The 18,911-nt window shown below is 44.1% G+C and overlaps 1 protein-coding gene across 1 annotated transcript in view; it reads left to right on the top strand.

The window, feature by feature from the left end:
- The window catches only part of LOC134558168 (contactin-6-like), a 71,824-nt gene extending 66,911 nt beyond the window's left edge, over positions 1–4,913 (top strand). Inside the window, exons 18-20 of the mRNA XM_063411787.1 lie at positions 2,777–2,889; positions 3,619–3,787; positions 4,473–4,913. Of these exons, the coding sequence (XP_063267857.1) occupies positions 2,777–2,889; positions 3,619–3,787; positions 4,473–4,606 (416 nt within the window). The 3' untranslated portion in view covers positions 4,607–4,913. The remainder of the gene's footprint in view (positions 1–2,776; positions 2,890–3,618; positions 3,788–4,472) is intronic.
- Positions 4,914–18,911: the final 13,998 nt, after the last annotated feature.

Raw genomic sequence — 18,911 nt, 5'->3', positions numbered from 1 at the left:
GCAGGGGGTTGAATGAAATGGAATTTAAGTGCCATTCCAACCCAAATCAGTCTGTGATTCCATGACTTTTCTCACAGTCCATTTTTCAGTGGAAAATAGATTCATCCCTGGAAATTCTTCCCTCTATTCCTAAGTGCATCTGTATGAAAGACAAGTTAAAGACATGGCAGTCAAATGACAAAACACAGAAGGAATAAATTTGCTTTTGTTTTACATCTACTTTATCTCCTGTCAAATTCAGGACTGTGCTAATGGCTCATTTAAAAATTAAAGTCAAAATAACCTTTTTAATATTTAAATATATAGATTAAAATTTCAAGCTCTGTCTGTGGAAGATGCAAGCGCTTGCAATAAGAGAAGAGCTAATATGTCAAGAGAATATAAACAACGTGCATCTGGAGCAGGAGATGGAGCTCCAAAGTAATAGCTCTGTCTTCCTGCTCAGCATCCAGGATTCCTGCAGCCTTCTGCTCATCCCGTTATTGCAGGGACTCAGCAGAGCTGAAATGAGCTTTCTGCCCAAGAGGTGCAATTCTGATTGAGATGTGCTTCTCTGAGATCGATGTAAGGTCTGAGGTGACATCCTGCTTTAAGTTAAGAGTACGTAGGGAGGTGGAATTGATGTCCTCAAACCATGGACGTGGCTCCATAAGGAGCTGCTCTCTTCTGGTTCCTAATTATAGGGCATGGATTTCAGAAATTCCTCTTCCTCTTTCCTCTTTCCTCTTTCCTCTTTCCTCTTTCCTCTTTCCTCTTTCCTCTTTCCTCTTTCCTCTTTCCTCTTTCCTCTTTCCTCTTTCCTCTTTCCTCTTTCCTCTTTCCTCTTTCCTCTTTCCTCTTTCCTCTTTCCTCTTTCCTCTTTCCTCTTTCCTCTTTCCTCTTTCCTCTTTCCTCTTTCCTCTTTCCTCTTTTCTCTTTCCTCTTTCCTCTTTCCTCTTTCCTTTTCCTTTTCCTTTTCCTTTTCCTTTTCCTCTTCCTCTCCCTCTCCCTCCCCCTCTCCCTCTCCCTCTCCCTCTCCCTGTCCCTGTCCCTGTCCCTGTCCCTGTCCCTGTCCCTCTCCCTCTCCCTCTACCTCTCCCTCTCCCTCTCCCTCTCCCTCTCCCTCTCCTTTTTTCATCTTCCTCTTCTTTTCCCCTTACATATGAAATATATCAATATTACATACAGATATTAGAAATACTTGCATGGATAAACCTCAGCTCGTACAGCAGCAAAGCCAAGTGTTACCTAAACCATGGCGATAACATCAGCACCTCAATAAACTTCAGCAGATATTTGGGATTTCTCTTTTTCCTGGCAGCATTGATTGCAAGAAATTAATTGAGGAAATAATCTGCCAGTCTTAGACATGGAACTGCTTGGTTTTGTTTGCAGATATTCCTTGGATTTGGGAAGTGCTCTTACCACTTACTCCAGTTTCTGGCCGAAGAAAACCCCAGATAATTTTGGTTTACAAATCCCCCTGTGGGGTTTTCTCAGCCCCAAGATCATGAATTAGGATGGCTTTAAGTTTCTATGTCAAAAAGCTTTGGACAAGGCCATAATTCACCCATTCTTGAGTGATTTCAAACCTCTTCAGAGTGCACAGCCAATGAAGTATTTGACATCCTTTGCCTCTTGTGACTATTTTGTTATCCAATTCCTTATATAAAATGTTTCCTGAAAGCAGCAAAGAGCTTTCAAAGCCACATTTAAATAAATTTGCAGTTTGATGTATGAGAGAGCAGATAAATTTCTTCATAATGGAATGAATCTTTCCCAACACTGACAGTGTGGCTGATGGAAGGACATCCCTGAATATTCACCTGGGAGCTCCACCTCATTCCCTACCAGAGGGATGGATTAAACTTCTCCAAAGTCATGATGCAGATGGATATGAAGCAGCAGGGCCCATCAGTTTGTTTTATCTCTGTGGGAAATGAAAGAAATTGTCACCAAATCAACTCTTCCTTCCAAGTGACATCCATCAATCACCAACATATGGCGGGGAAGAGAAGGATCCCAGAGTTAAACAATTTAAAAGCAGGGCTGGAATGTGTTTCTCCAAATCTCTCCTCATTTTTACCTCTCTTTCAATCCCTCTTTCCTGTGCCATGGCCCAGCAGGGCCCAGGAGGACGTGCCATGGAACAGGAGAGGATTTGTTGGCCTAAATCCGAGCTCCAGTTCAAAGGCACAGTTCCACCCTCACATGTTCACACGGGATTGGATTCCAGGCACTTGTAGGCAAATTTTCAAAGTCCTCACACTTAGCCATAAAAAGCCTTTGAAAAAAAGCTGCTCTCAGCCTATTGTGCTGAGAATTTCTAAAATCCTGCAATGTTTCATGGTGGATCACATGGAGACTTTCATGTGCAGCTCTCTGTAACCTGTCCTGGCTGATGGAAATCGTGGCTTCTGTAGTTTGCTCTCAGTTTTAGCTTTTGCTGAGATCCAGACAGCAAAACATCCTTTAGGACATGGAAACACAGAGAGGAACAGCATTTTCCTTCCACAAAATCCCTCAAATATAACTTGAACTGTCAGACACTGTCAGGCTGTGCCTAATTTTGCAAATGAAGTCTCACAGTAAGAGGTTCTGTGCTATGAATAGATCTTTGTTCTGACTAATACCAGAGCAATGATGGACTGGAAAATGGTTTTTTACTCTTTTAGGTTTGAATCACCCAAGCATTTGCTACTCCCATATCTGCAGCTCATTCAGCTACGCCATGAAAATTAATATTCAGTTTATCTTGTTATTATCATTATCTTTTTCTTTTTTTTTTTTTTTTAAGCACCAAGTCAACCTCCAGCAAACATTGCCTGGAAGCTGACAAATTCCAAAATCTGCCTGAACTGGGAGCATGTGAAAACAATGGAGAATGAGTCTGAGGTGTTGGGCTACAAAGTAAGTGGTTTCTTTATCTCAGTAATCAGGTATTTTGATTAAAATACAGGCACAGAGATTTGGTGGAAGGTGAGTGTTCATTACCTGGAACATTGATTTTTCTGGATTTATTGGGATGGTTGGCTGATGTTTGTACAAATATTCATTCAGAGTATTCAGAATATTTATTCCTTATCCCAACAGAGGGATTTTCTGTCCCCAATCCTGCCTTTCTTTTGCCCCCTTATAATCTTACTTACAGAAAGTTTCTTGCTTTCACATCTCCAGGGAAGGAGTTTCACAAATATATAAGAAATAGAGAACAGTCTTTTAAGCATTAAAGGCGGCCATAAACCACATTTAAACATTCTCACTCTGTGGCAGTTCATAAATGTACCTTTAAAAAAGACACTGGGAGATACTCACACAAAGCTCTATGTGAATGAAACAAAAAGCACTCCCATAAATTTACTTTTAAAGGAAATACAAATTTATTTTAAGACTTGGTTGCAGTGCAGAGTTCTTTGATTATCGAGTTCCAGGAAGCCACCTGCTGTGGTACCCACCCCAAAATCCTGCAGAATTTATTCCCCTGTTTTAAATTGCTTTTAACACCCTGGGGGATGCTGAGGTGCTCTGCAAACTTTGGGACACAACAGAAGAATCTCTCACTCACTCCCTCCAAAAAAATCTCATTCAAACTTAAAACTAAATGGAACAACTCTTGTTTTCCAATGCCTTTCTGCTCAGATTCTGTACAGACAGAACAGGCACAGCAAAGCCCATATCCTGGAGACAAACAACACTTCAGCTGAACTTCTGGTCCCGTTCGAAGAAGATTATCTCATCGAGATAAGAACCGTCAGCGACGGCGGCGATGGCAGCAGCAGCGAGGAAATTAGGATTCCAAAAATATCCAGTAAGTGAGAGAATTTTTTCCCCCTCTGAATGCTGTTGCATAAGGAGAAATCTGTGCCTCTAAGCACAACAGATTCCCAGCTTTTCCCTTGCCATAGGTGTCCTCCCTCCTGGCGTTTTTTGGTGCTGTCTCCTGTAAATTTGTCTCTGATACCCTCACATTCATTAGAGGAGAAACTTTATTTTTCCACACCTTATTTTTCGTGCAGGTCTCCACTGCCCTGGCAGGCAGGGCTCAGGGAAGGACACAGGGGTAAGATTTCTTGGGAAAGTCAAAGTTCTCACACATAATGTGACCCTAAATCTGCTCTGGAGCTGCTGCTGGGACAGGGATCTCAGCCCTGTCCCATGGCTGGGGTGGGGTCGCCCAGGGTGCAGCCTCTGCTCTCATAAATAACTTATTAATCATGGAAAAGGGAGCATTTTTATATTTATATATCATAGTTTGCTTTGCAGCAAAATAGTCAAAACCCTCTTAAAGAAGATGCTCACAGGAAAGGTGGGATGTTGATCCAAACCCCTACTCCACGAGATGGCCACTACAACTTAATAAACAAATAAATAGAAATAACATTTGTGGATAATGTTTCACCTTGAAAAGAGAACAGAGATTGCTGTTAAGTTAAAATGCAAAGAAGAACTAATTTTTGACCCAGATTTTCCTCTGTGTGTTTATACTTTTACAGGTTTAAGCTCTGGAGCAATGAAATTATCCCAAAGGATAAACCACACATTGACATCTGGGATCCTGCTCTTGAGTTCTGTTCTTCTAAACCCTTTTCCTTGCTGGTTCAAGCAACACTCAGCCGTGGACTTTTAATAATGAAAAATGTAGATTTTGTCTTAATTTTCACCATAACCAACATTCCTGAGCAAAAGCAACACTGGGGAGGGGGAGGGAGGTGGAAGTGGTCTGTCATTAAGAAAATATTAGATATTGATATTCCATTAATTTTTAAAAATGGGCTTGGAAATACATGGATAAATCAACATGCATTAATTAAATGGAGTGGTGCCAAACCTAATTTGGGATTGACACGTGGGTGGTCTCAATTTTTTTCCAAGAAGTTGTTATTTTAATGGAACAGCATTTCAATGGAATGTCAACCTGTGCAAGCTGACGCCACTGAGGGGAGAAGAGGTTTAAACTCTTGTGATGTGGATATTATTTATCTCATGCTCTTTAATGTATCCTGTTAAAAATACCCACTTTCAATTAAATAAAAGCTATTTGTTTACTTTTTGCACTGGTCTGTATCAGAGGAGGTGTCATAAAGCACATTATTTGAAGTGCCCTGTGCTGTTTTCTGCAGAAAAGGGAAAATTAAATGAAAAGGTGTCTTTTATGGACCAACACAAAGCCCAGTGAATTCCACAGAAAAAATTTCAGTGGGATCATCAGGCCTTGAACCAGAGGTGAAATAGCAGCACCTTTTATACCCTCAGACACTTTACACATCCTCAAATCCATTTTAAAGGACTTCTCCATGCAAAGACTGTTGTGATCAACAAAACTTCCAGCTTGAATATTTTTGGAGGGAAGATTAAAATCTCTGCCGTTCAGCAGCATCAGTTGGGCTCTCCTGATTTTGTTGTTCTTTGCTGTGGCTTGAAAGTGTAGATTCATCTTTGGGTTAGGCGTGAAGGTAAATGAGAAGAACATTGATTTTCATGGTCTTGAAATATAAATAAAAGCAGCTAATTAAGCCCTTCAATCTCCTGAGTCCCCAGAATGACAAATTAAACACCAGAGCTTGGCTTTCAAGTCAGGAGATGCAGCTCCACACTTGAAGCCACTCCTGCCAACTCAAACTACATCTGATGAAAGGAGTTCTTTGCCTGATGTCATCACTGGGAAATCTTTTCTTCCTTCTCACTTTGCTCTGAAGTTTATTTTCTTTTCTCCACTGTCAGATCTGTGTTGTTTCACTTTTGTAAACACTTATAACTACAAGATAACCAAACACCCCAAATATTTTTAGAAAGGGGACTGTTGGAGTGGGGGGGAGGCTGTGCTAACACATGAAGGAGCAAAAGAAGTTCAGCTTCTTTTGAAGAACACTTTAAACCATGTTTGTTATCCATGGGGATGTGAATCCATAGAAGAAGCTCCAAAACTTTGGGACCTCCTCAAGGTCCCTGGCAATTCTCTGATTCCTCACAGGCTGTCCTGGCAGGAAATAAACTCAAAATATTATAAAATCATTGCAAAACCACACAGTAGAGATTGGTGTCCAAGCAAATAACTCTTCACAGAATCATGGCATGGTTTGGGTTGAAAGGGACACCAAGGATCTCTTACAGCTGGTGATTTTTAATAATCCCCACACAAATTCAATAAAATATTTCATGGAGGTCACTTCTGTTTGGTTTTGAGAGAGTTTTTCACATCATCCCTTCCCAGCACGTGTCCAGCAGGACCTCTGCTCACTGCCAGACCTTCTGTGCCCATTAAACAACGGGGACCTTTCATTTCCCTTCATTAAACTGAATCTGAAATTTTTACACTTCCTGGCATAAATGTAGTTCTTTGCTAACTTTACCCAAAACATCTTTTTATTCAAGTGAAAAGAGATTTTCTGCAGAGCAGTTACAGCTCAATAGAAGGTCTGAGGGATGCTTAATTACAGGGAGGCTCTGGAAATAAAATGTCACTTTTAGAAGTCTGTCCTCTGGGATTTCTACAAAGTTCCTAATCACAGGAGTGATTAGGAAGAGGTTTAAAACATCTTTTAAAAGAGGAGAACGGTTTAGAAAGAAGTGAATATGCTATTAAAAATCCTGATAACACCTTAATGAAGTAAAACCATTTTTCTTTGCTTTGGAAGTAAATAATGAATCACTTCTTCAGGTTTCTTCTCATTTCTGTGCAGCACTGATGCTCTTTTCTCGCTGTGGAAGATTCAAATCAGGCTCTTTAACCTCAACACTTCTCCATTTTGTCACTCCCATGGGAGCAGCACTTTTTAAAAAAAGGGACAACTGAGGAATCCCAGGAATATGAGTGAATTTTCTCTTCTTGAATTCCCTTAGAGTTGGAGCTTCCAGGGTGAATATTCTGCCTCAGGAACACAACTAAGCAGAAAAACTTTAAACCCAGCTCCTCCCATCCTCCCTAAATCACTCCAGAACTTGTGCAGGTTCATTTTCTCCTCTTCAGCTCCCCAGTCCTTTTTTTTTTTGGTGTTTCACCAGGACAAATTGAGCCTGAGCAGCCCAAAGCACTGCAAGTCCAGCTCTTTTTATGTGAAAATGTTATTAAAGCAGCTGATGCTGAAATGGAAAGAGTTCACATGGCTGGCAGCTTTCATTAAAAAGAAAAGAAAAAGGGTCAAAAAAGAGTTTTGTCACTTAGAGTTGCAGGAAAAAAACTTTGGAAATAGGAACAGCACAAATCCCCTAAAACCAGAAGTTGAAATGAAAACAACAGAAAAACTCTGCAGTGCTCCTGATTTTTAACAGGCAAGAACCTGAATTAAAAACCTGATTTAAAGGTGCCCAGAAAAGGGAATTTTGGGCCCAGACTTAGCAGATTTTAGAGAAAATCACAGCCTAGCCAAAGTTTTCAGACAGCTGGAAAAATAATACCTATTTTCTTTTGATAACCTAAGCAAAGCACCAAAACATGAAAGAGACTCACAGTCAGGGATTTTCATTTTGAATTTAACACATCAACGAAATATTTCTCCATGAAAAAAGCAATTTTGAGCCTCTCCAAATGCTTCTGTTCACTCCAAGCACAATGTTTCTTGGTGATTTATGAGCATTTAAACTTTATTTAACATCTTCTCCCTTCTTTATAGGGCCATTTTTGAATAGGAATGCCAAGAAACAAAATAAAATAGCCCATGTGTGTTATTTTACCAGCCCTTAAATCAACATTATCCCGGAGTGCAGAAGCTCCCTGTTTTCTGTGGGTCCTTGGAATGCAGCCCAGGTGACGCCTTGACACCGAGCTCTAAATCACAAAACAGAAGTGAACAAAAGTGTTGTAAATGTGCAAGGAAGGTTTTATTAATCTCTGCCTGTGCATCAGTGGAGGAGAATCCCCCCAGTGGTTTGCAGGGCCCCTGTGGAGGGGGATAAATCTGCTCCTGGGGTTTGGGGGCTCACTGGGGTGCTGTGGGTGCTGCCAGGGGATCCCGGCTCCCTCCCTGCCCCTCTCTGTGGATTTTTCTCTGCTCAGGGAGCACAAGAGATGTGGGAACTTGAATAAACCAATGGTTTTGCTTTCCCTGCTCAAAAGAAGTCAGAGCTTGAATAAAGCAATGTGTTTATTCCCCTCCAACAGTGACATTGCCAAGACATCGTCCCCTAAAATTGCCCTGGATGTGCCCAAGGGTTGCTGCCTCCCAGTGCTCCCAAAAATGAGGTTCCAAGTGCCTCTGTAGGTGATGCCTGAAGTTTTCTCTTCCCTGTATTCCAGGTTCTGTGCTGCCCAGGGTGCAGCTCTGAGCTCACATTCAGCTCTGCACACAGCAGGGACACAAAACAAATCCTTCTCCTGCTGCACACCCAGGACAACTTTCAGCCCCAAAGCACAAACAAGGGTGGCTGAGGGAGGAACAAGAAGGATGGGACCTCACAGCCTGGAGCTGGAATTGGACAATTCAACCCCAATGTGCAAATGGAGCAAAACTCATCAAAGTGTGAGACCTGGTGAGCGTTTGTGCATTTTGGGACCATTTTGGGTCCACCTTGGGTGCAGCCCTGGCCAGGCTCTTGTCCTGCCCAAGGTGTGCCCTAAAGGCCTTTCAATAAATCTCTGCTTTATTCTCCAGCTCTGTCCAGTCTCTGTTCCAGCTCAGCCTTCCCAAGGCATCATAGGTGTAGCCACAACATCATGGAAGCACAGAATCCCAGAGTGGTTTGGATTGGGAGGGACCTTAAATCCCACCCAGTGCCACCTCTGCCATGGCAGGGACACCTCCCACTGTCCCAGGCTGCTCCAAGCCCTGTCCAGCCTGGCCTTGGGCACTCCAGGGCCGTGGGAATGAGTGGGAATGAGTGGATTGAGGTCTGGGCAGTCACAGAGTTATTCCCACAGGGATGAGGAGCTCTCCCAGTACAGCAGGAATCCCCCACTGCCTGTGCATTGCTCCTGCCCAGCCTCCCTCCACTGAGCTGAGCTGGTTTCCATTTGCTCCTCCTGCTCCTGACTGAATTTATAGGACAGAACCCTTCCAACACTTCCAGGATTGCTCTGAACTGAAAATATAAAATAATGGTAAATGATGCATTCAGAGACATCCACCTACAAATTTAAATAAGGTGCCACAGACTTCCCACAGAATGCCCCTGGCCAAATCCAGAGTCTAGGTAAGGATTTGACATTTGTCTCACTCTGACCATTATCTAATCTAAAAACTGGAGGAGAGGGTGGGGAATCAGCACTATTAAAATAACCTGTATAAAATCTTCCTTGGAAAAATTTACCATGAGGAAAAGGTCAGCTGGACATTTTGACAGCACAGTACAATGAGGGCCTCTAAATTGCTTCAATCATTCAGGCTTTTTTATTAGGAACTTCTTTTGTCAGTTCCTAGCACTAAATACTTGAAAATAGGTCTGATGTAGCAATTAAAATGTCATATTAATCATACTGGCGTGCAGTGTTTCTTTACTTAACCTATTTTATAGGCATCAATATATTTCAGTACTGAAAAGCAGCTACAATTGTTTGTCATCTTTATGGAATGAACTGGAATAATTCTGAAATGCTGAGGGATACCAGAAGAGCAGGAGTTTTTTTGTAAGGTGTGTTCAATAAGATAAATGGAATTGTTGCACTTGAGTCATCATCCCCTAAAAACTGTTTGTTCCAGATTGCCTTCAGTGAAATGTCCAGCACAGACTTTCCTCATTTGTGTCCCTGTTTGTCTCCTGGTGCTGTTTTCCACCCTCATTCCCAGCCACATCCCTCTGCTGCACCCACTCTGCTCCCATGGCTCCCATCTCCCCGTTGGTAAAATCCAATTTTTCCCTTCTAAACAACCCACAGGCTCTTCCAGCAGCCTTGCACTGGGTTACTGTAATGGTAAAAAGCAAAATAAAAACTGAGGTGCTCGAATGCAGGGTTTTATTAAAAAATTGAGGTGTTTGGAGAGGCCAAACCTCCTACAGCTCCTGGGGCTGTCAAATAAGGGGGTGGTGGAGCAGCCTTCCCTCCTCTGCTGTTCTTAAAATCATAGAAATCACGGAAATCATGGAAATCATGGAAAACATGGAATGGTTTGGGTTAGGAGGAACCTCAAATCCCCCCCAGTGCCACCCCTGCCATGGCAGGGACACCTCCCACTGTCCCAGGCTGCTCCAGCCCCAGTGTCCAACCTGGCCCTGGGCACTGCCAGGGATCCAGGGGCAGCCACAGCTGCTCTGGGCACCCTGTGCCAGGGCTGCCACCCTATTCACCCCAAAATCCCCTTTTCCTGGCAAATTTAAGCCAAGGGAGCTTTTCTGGAGCTCTCACTGCAGTGGTCTGTGGGAGCACTGCTACCATGATTTAATTACATTACTCTGCAGCCCTGCTGTCCCAGAGATTTTAAAGAGGAACAGCACAAATCTTCCCCGGGTCCCAGGGCCCTCAGCAGATTTAAAGCCTGTGCAGTTTGAGTGGGTTTAGAATTTATTTGAAAGCCTTCTTACACCAGTACAATTTATCCACAGAGATCAGCAGTTTACATCGTATTGATTAATGCACTTATTGATTTATTCTGCAATTGTACTGGCCAGGTTTATACAGCACTGGAAAGTGCTATTTTCCAGGAGTGATTGACTTCTTTCTTTATTGACTAAAATGAGCTGATAAAAATCATCCACTGGCTGAGCTAGAAGTACTTTTTTTGTATTCCTGCTTCCAGCAGAGAAAAGTAGGAGACAAACGATGCTGCAGAGCGGAGGAAAGAAATTCCAAGGCTTAACCCCTCTGGAATTGCCCTGCCTGGCTGAGTCCAGCCCCCAGCCTCAGCCAGGTGAGCAGCTGGAAGGCTGGGCTGGTAAAAAGGCAGGCAGGTGTTTGGATTTGGAGGAGGAGGATTCACCTGCTCTTCATCCCACTTCAATCCTGAACGTGTTTTTGGAGCTTTCTGCTGCAGGAAACAGAGAGCTGTGTAAGGAAAATAGCACCATATTCCTGGTTTTCCATGAGAAAGGGAATCACAGGAGGGATCCTGCACTGGCAGAGCAGGCATTGCTGTCCAGGGCCCAGAATAATTCATCTGATTCAGCTCTGGCACCACATTCCCAGGCAGGAGCTCCCAATCATTCCTCTGCATTAGGAGATGTGAAGATGTGAGATTTCCTCCCTCCACCTCTGCAAGATTTCCTCCACAAACACCTCCTGCCATAAATACAGCCCTGGCTCTCTCACTTATTGCTTGTTGGAGGAAATAAAATAACAACACGCCTCGCACTTTAAAACCTTGTTTGTAAAACATCTTCATAAACCCACTCAAAGAAACACCTGAAATAAAATCGTGGTGCTCCCCATCATTCCAGCCCTACAAATTGATTATTTTCTTTAAATTAAAGCCATCAACTACAACAGGGCTGCTTTGTGGCACTTCACAACTTTAAGTAAAATAAGCCTGCCAGCCTTTATTGATTCATGGCCGCTCTGGGCTGTGCTGGCACCTACCTGGGCATTTCAGAAAATACAAGAGCCCAGCCCAAATGATGCCCTGGGGTTTTAATCCTGTGACACGCAGTGGCTGACAAGGCTTTCAGATGGGCAGGATGCTGACTCTGTATCCATTGGTATTCTTTGGTTGGGTACTAAAACATGAGGGGTTTTCCTCCAGCAAAACCACATTTTCTTGTGGGTTTTTTTTCCTTGTACTACATCTATTTTTGCAGGGAACAGGGGCTGCCAAATCCTTCTAACCAGATTTTCCCAGATCTGTGATTTCTAGAGCTGTTGAAGCCCAAAGAGGCACCAAAATGCTCCTGGTGTGATGCTGTGGTTGTGTTTTGTCCCTCAGGATTTTTGAGCTCTGGGCTTGTCCCCTTGGGATTTTTGGGCTCAGGGACACCTCAGGATGAGAAGGATCCAGGAATAACTTCTCCAAAACACCCCCTGTTCTGGGAGCCAACATTTGGCTGATTGCCCTGAGCTGTTGTTCCTTCCTCTACACAACAACTGTTGAGTGGAAAAAATTTGGAATTAGAGAATGAAATTAGTTCTCGAAATACCCACAAATATCTGCTACATAATTTTTTAATTCTTTAAAGATTAATGGATGAGAAGAAGTGATTAATTCAAGCTTTGCTTTGCAGATGATCTCTCAGGCCTCACAGCGTACTCGCACAGTCAATATTTTGCAAATGTTTTGATTAATAAATCTTTATATAGCCCAGTGCAACTTTGTAGATTTAAATTGACGCTTGCACTCTGCATACTGATTTTCCCTGCATGGTTTCCTGACTCAGGCTCGTTAGTCCAAAGGAAAGAAAACAAAATAAACACTGCTGAGCACAAAATATTTCACTTTTACTTCAGAAGGTGTAAAACCCTTTGGAAGGCACTAGGCAGAAGGTGCCACACTGCATCAGGCAGCTGTCCCCACCTCCAGCCCAGTGTCCCCAGCATAATTTCTGGATTTTTTCTGGGCTATCAGTTGCTCCCACAGCAAGATAAAATGAAAGAAGATGGGATCAGTCTCTTCTCTCAGGGAACAAGAGACAGGGCAAGAGGAGATGGCCCCAAGCTGGGCCAGGTTGGACATCAGGATGAATTTCCCCATGGGAAGGGTGGCCAGGCACTGGCAGGGCTGCCCAGGGAGGTTTGGAGTGCCCAAGGAAGGGCTGGAGGAGGCTCTCGGTGCTCCAGGATTTGGCACAGGGTGGGTTTGATGGTCCTGGGGGTTTTTCCAGCCCCGCTGACCCTGGGATTCTCTGCACTCTCCCAGGTTACAGCAGCTCCCCTTTGGTGCTGGAGCAGGAGCTTGTTCTTGCTTTGCTATTTGCTCTGAGTTTTGTTTAATGCCACAAGCACTGAGTTATTCACAGCCTGCCTGCAAGGGCTGCCAGACAACCCTGGAGGAGGCACCGTGGGCTGAGCCCACCCCGGGGGGATCTGGGCTCCTGATCCCACCCCCTCCACCAGGCCCAACACCTCCCAACCCCACCTGGACAGAGCTGCAGTGAGATAAACCCTGTAAAATCTGCAGTAAAACTCATTAACAAACATGATCTGGGGCAGTGCAAGCCTCCTGCTCCTGCTGGGGACAGAAACCAGGCACTGGATCTCTTTGGCAGTGCCCCATCACTCACAGGAGACATAAAAGACAACGTGAATAAAATAAAACAGGAAATAAATAGGGTTTTATTTGGTTTCTGGTGCACAGCAGTATCACGGGAAGCCACTTTTTCTTCACGTGTGCTTCCCACAGCCTCAGATTTTCTTCACTTCCTTTCCTCATCATATTTCCAGTCCCTTGTGCTCTCCTCTGCTTCTCATCTCTTCTCCTGGCCCTTCTGCAGATGCACAGAAAGCCTCAGGCTGCAATCCAAGGAATTTGTGGGACAGGGAACGTGGGTGCTGCCATTGAGCTGCACGGGGGCTTGGCTGTGGATCCCTGCTCTTCCCAATTTTTCTGAGTGAAAGAAGAGTTCAGCACCTCCTTTTCTTTCTCCAGACTGAACTTGGGAGTCACATCCAGGCACTTCTCCCAAGTTCTGTCTTGTCCTGACATTGGATTATGGAAATGCAACAGGCACTTTAATTCTACAATTAAAACAGCCCCCAAAGGCTGGGTCTGCACTCATCCTGCAAAAGGAACCATTTTTTATAAAGAAACCCCCATAAAAGCACTCAAGTGCCAGAGAGGATGCTCAGTATCATTTTTTTAATAGTAATGGAGAAGATTAATGAGAAAAAATCTGGACCTCAGCATTATAACTCTTGCAGCAGATATTATCATTACATTCATTTCACATTATCACTAATTTTGTATTCAGCATGCCAGGACCATTAATTCAGATCCAGTCTGGTGCTGAATGAGGCAGATTGCTTAAGAAAATAAACGTCTCTATTACTTTTTATAGTGTTGAAATTAATTTACAGTTCCACTTTGTGAGAACTAAAATTGAGAATTAAAACTATATTTGGTACCTGAGATTTCTCAGAGATTAGCATTCACGAGGCAGTAAAAATATTAACTACTTTAAATAATGCTTGCAATATTTCCAGGGTTGTGAAGCATCTTCTCTTAGCTCATTTTAATTTATTTAGCATCCATCTCTCTAAGCATATTCACACCACTGGAAGATTAGAAGGAGATCATTGCATTAAGAGAAATACTATTTACAATGATGTGTAGTATTTATTTCCAGGGGCTTTGGAAGGCATGAAAATAAAGATTTTGATGATGTCTTTAGGGGCTCTCCTGCTGCCTTTGTGCTGCAAGAAAAGTCAGAGTTGAGGAGAATTTCTGAGGCAAAGTGGCATCAAGTCAGGAGTGGAGTAAATAAAACCTTTATGGGGAAAGGGGAACTCGATAAACACACAAAGAGACGTGAGTTCTGCATTTGTCTCTGATAATCCAAAGTGTAGAGGAGAGAAATGGGGGGACTGGAGCCTTCAAGCTAAGCCACAGACTCTGAAAAATTATGGGATTGTGGCTTTCACACCCAAGCCCAAGGCCATTCCCAGGCACTCTGGAGCCACTTTCAGCATGGAGAAATGGAATTTCCAAAAGATTTGGTTTTGAAGGGACCTAAATCCCACCCAGTGCCACCCCTGCCATGGCAGGGACACCTCCCACTGTCCCAGGCTGCTCCAGCCCCAGTGTCCAGCCTGGCCTTGGGCACTGCCAGGGATCCAGGGGCAGCCACAGCTGCTCTGGGCACCCTGTGCCAGGGCTGCCCACCCTCACAGAGGATGATTCCTTCCCAAAATCCCATCTAAACCCACTTTCTGTCAGTGTGAAGCCATTCCCTGTGTGCTGTCCCTCCATCCCTGGTCATTGTCTCTTCCCATGTTTCCTGTATCCCCTTCAGGTCCTGGAAGGTCACACTGAGGTATCCCCAAAGCTTCTCCTGTCCAGGTGAACAATTCCAGCTCTCCCAGCCTTTCCTCATTGGAGAGCTGCTCCATCATGATTTTCTGGTTGTTGTTTCAGTCTCCTCCAAGAATTAACCCATCTTTGGCTGTGCTGCTCCTCCTCAGCCCCACCCAGCAAGCACTGCATGGTCACTGAGCACACCCCTTTATTTCTGTGTGTAATCATTAAAAAATCACAATTACTACCCAAAACAGGCAATAATTTTGATGTTTGGACATGTGGGGATCTTTAAACCTTCAGTGTGAACCCCAGCCCTCAATCCTGCCTGTCACAAATCCCCTGGAAGTGAATGAAAGGCTGAGCTCCTTAAACAAGTGCCTGATACAAGCAGCTGAAGCTTAAAGAAAACCATCAAATTTCATAAGAAAATTGGATGAGTTGGCCACAGTGTCATTGTGGGATTAGGATCTCAGTCAATAACATCTGTTCTAATATACCCCTTGCAGAAGGAAGGAAATAGGATTTAAATTTAAATCCATAGATTGAACAAGAGGCAGAGTGGCAGATTCAGAGCTAACAAGGTGCGACGCTTCCTGTGAGGCTTTGGCAAATTCTGGTTGGATTTGGATATTTAACAACAAAATGAAATCTCAGCTTGATTGTATCTGTCTGCAGAAAGCTCTGAGCAGCTGATCCAACCTTCTCCTGGATCCTTAAATGCTGAGTTTGATCTGAGAGGTGCATTTGGAATAACTGGAAGGATATTTTGGGCAGGGAGCTGCTACAAAAATCTCCAAGCACTTTTAGGGCCACGTGTGATGGGGAATTGCTTTGCAGATCTCCTGCAGTAACAGTTTAAAAAAGGAAACTCATTGCTTGACCATTCTTCCATATAAACATCGTTTCCTTTGGGCACCATTGCAGAAGAGATGATGCTCCCCAAGACTTTCCCGTTGCTTACATTGATGGTAATTTTTATTATTTCAAAATGGAGCGGTTTCTGTTAGGGGTTTTAGGATGAAAGCACCTCAAGCTGAGATTTTAACAGCTGAGCTCAGGCTCTGAAGCACAGAAATGGCACTGCCTCAAGTTTTCATTAAAAAAAAAGAAATAAAAGAGAAAAGAAAATATACCGTTCTTAATTCTGAAGGCTAAACCCCAAATGCCTGAGTGTCATTTTATGAAAATTTCCTTTACATCAGGAGTGAGTCTCCAGCGTTCCACGGCAGTGCCTTTGCAATAATGGTTTCAAATGGAAACATTTATTTTTCCCTGGTTTTTAGTAGCTACGGGAGAAGCAGGGGGCTAATTATCAATGCTGAGCTGCAAGGGTCAGATGGAGAGGAAAAAATAAAACTAAATGTTTCTGAAAATAGGTGAAGGATCCTGCTGTGGCAAATTTGGATGATGTAGCCTGGTGCTGTGGGTTTTTTACCCTGTGGTCTATAAGTTATAGCAGAGTTGGTGTTTTTATGAGTTGGAAGTGGCAACTGCTTGAAAAGAGACACAACCAGACCTGGGAAAAACAAGTTATTAAAACACTGAAGGGGGATTTTCCCATTTAGAACAATGAATATTTAAGTATAAATATCCATAACCCCAGCAGCTGAGGATGCAGAGGTCTCTTCACCACAGAAATCAGCAATTCAGCAGCAGTGAGACACCTTCAATGCTCCTCTTGCAGGAGAGTTTGCTGCTGCAGAGGAATATCCAAAATAGGTCATGGAAAGAAGAAAAGACCGAGTTTAAAATTATTTTCTTACTCAATTCTGCCTCCATGTCATCCTGAGATCCTGGCAGGGGGAGCTATGTGGGACCTTTTGAAGGTGGCCTTGTTGTCACATCATTGTCACGCAAAAAGAGCAAAATAAAAAGAAAAAAGCCCAAATTTCTGGGTGAGTCAGAGTGAGCCGTTGGCCCTGAAAACAGAGGTAGGAGACTGTTGGGAATGTTGGGGTGTGGGGAGCTGGAGAGGATTTCTGAGCCCGAGGCTGGCCCGGTCTGACCCCTGAGCCCACCGGCACCGCTGCCAGGGGAGATGTGACACAAACCCCAAAACTGCCTGGCTGAGGGTCCTGACAGCACCCAGGGCAGCAGCAGGAGGCCCACAAGGTCCTGGCAGGACACCCAAAGCCTGTTAACCCTTCCCTGGGCAAGAGCAGCTGGCCTTGGGCTCCAGCTCGCCCTGGGAGCCCTTCCCGTGCCAGGGTGAGCTGCCAAAGCACAGAAACCTCTGGGTATCCATTTTATCAACCTGCAGAAAGCTTCAGGAGCCTGCCAGACTCCAAAATGAAAGAGTTAAACCCCTGCAGGAGCACCCTCTGTCCTCCCGGGCAGGGATCTGCTCTTCTCCATGGGTGTCACAGCAAGATCCATTTCATCAGGCACCGGAGAGCCACGGGCAATTACTGAGCAGAGCACTGGCGGCATAAATGAGATTAAACACCCACTCACACGTACCAAGCCAAAGCAAATGGAAAAGTGGAGGAAATCAGCCCTCGGGACACTCTGGAATACAGATTATTTTTTGTTCTTCCCTTCTGGAAAGCACTGGGTAAAAGGTTTCCTTCGTCCTGATCGGCTCAGATGGAGCACCTCGCTGCAGCCAGAGAAAGGCAGGCACTAAGAAGTTCTCAGAAGAAATAAAGAAGTCGAGAAAATCATTTTATTGCCTGACAGAAGGGGAGGCTGCCTTAATTTTGTTGTCACTGGGAGTCTAAATGTATAAGGACAGCTGCTGTGCTCAAGCAACAATGCAATCAGTTAATGCTTTCAGCAGGGAGACATTAGCTGCTTCTGCCTCCTGCCAGGCAGGGAGAAACAAAGTTTACCAAAAAAAGGGAAAAATGGAAACTTTCATACCTTTTTTCCTTTTTTTCCCCCTGCTTTTTGGGCAGAGGGAGAGTGAGGGTCACAGCAGAAGAGGGAGTGCTTTCCAGGAGGTTCCCCTTGCCCATTTTGGTGTTCTGAATGTGCCTTGCCCTTCGCATTTCCTGCAGCAAAGCCACACAATTACAAATATTAAACATCACATGATAAGGACAGAGAGAGGGTCACCAAAGCTACTCCAGGTATTGACCAGGAAAAGATCCAACAGCACAACATTGAGATTTCAAATGAAGCCACAAAACCTGAGAGAATTTGCCCCACACAGAGCCAGAATTGGCATCAACAAAATGAAGACATTTGCTGTTTTTACATCCCCAATTTGAGGCGAAGGTAAAGGAGAACAAAAGAGGAACTAAAACCCTGTGTAAACTCAACGATGTGTTTGTGCCTCGGAGCTGGAATGAGGAAAGCTCCTGCTGAAGGAGCAATCCACACGTCCCACCTGAAAAAAGTTCTGGGGTGATAAAAAAGGAGATTAAAGGAGTTTTGTCTTGGAATAATGATGTGGGAAGGGAAGGGAAGGGAAGGGAAGGGAAGGGAAGGGAAGGGAAGGGAAGGGAAGGGAAGGGAAGGGAAGGGAAGGGAAGGGAAGGGAAGGGAAGGGAAGGGAAGGGAAGGGAAGGGAAGGGAAGGGAAGGGAAGGGAAGGGAAGGGAAGGGAAGGGAAGGGAAGGGAAGGGAAGGGAAGGGAAGGGAAGGGAAGGGAAGGGAAGGGAAGGGAAGGGAAGGGAAGGGAAGGGAAGGGAAGGGAAGGGAAGGGAAGGGAAGGGAAGGGAAGGGAAGGGAAGGGAAGGGAAGGGAAGGGAAGGGAAGGGAAGGGAAGGGAAGGGAAGGGAAGGGAAGGGAAGGGAAGGGAAGGGAAGGGAAGGGAAGGGAAGGGAAGGGATGCACAAGGATTTTGACTTCAGTCCCCTTTTCTGCAACAGAATTTTCTGTGCCCTTTCACAATCCAGTTAGAACTTGACTCAGAAACCCGAAGACTCCTAAAAAAATTAAATAATCAGGTTTTACAGGCAAATCAAGCAGGTGGAATTTGGCTCTTTCAGTCAGCAAATCTGAAACATAATGAGAACATTGAAATAAGAGAGGCAGAGAAAAGATTGCCTTAAAGGAAGGAGGAGAATGTGGATTTTTTAACTTGAATGCTCTCAGGCCATCACTAGCTGAAATGAAAGAATTTACCTGAGGTAGCTCCAAGATCCAATCTTAATCTTATTAGTAATTATTACATGTT

The sequence above is a fragment of the Prinia subflava genome, chromosome 14 (genome assembly GCF_021018805.1).
Source record: "Prinia subflava isolate CZ2003 ecotype Zambia chromosome 14, Cam_Psub_1.2, whole genome shotgun sequence".
In the NCBI taxonomy this organism is placed as follows: Eukaryota; Metazoa; Chordata; class Aves; order Passeriformes; family Cisticolidae; genus Prinia; species Prinia subflava.
Note: the sequence above shows the minus strand (reverse complement) of the source record. Positions and strands in the feature narration are given on the sequence as shown.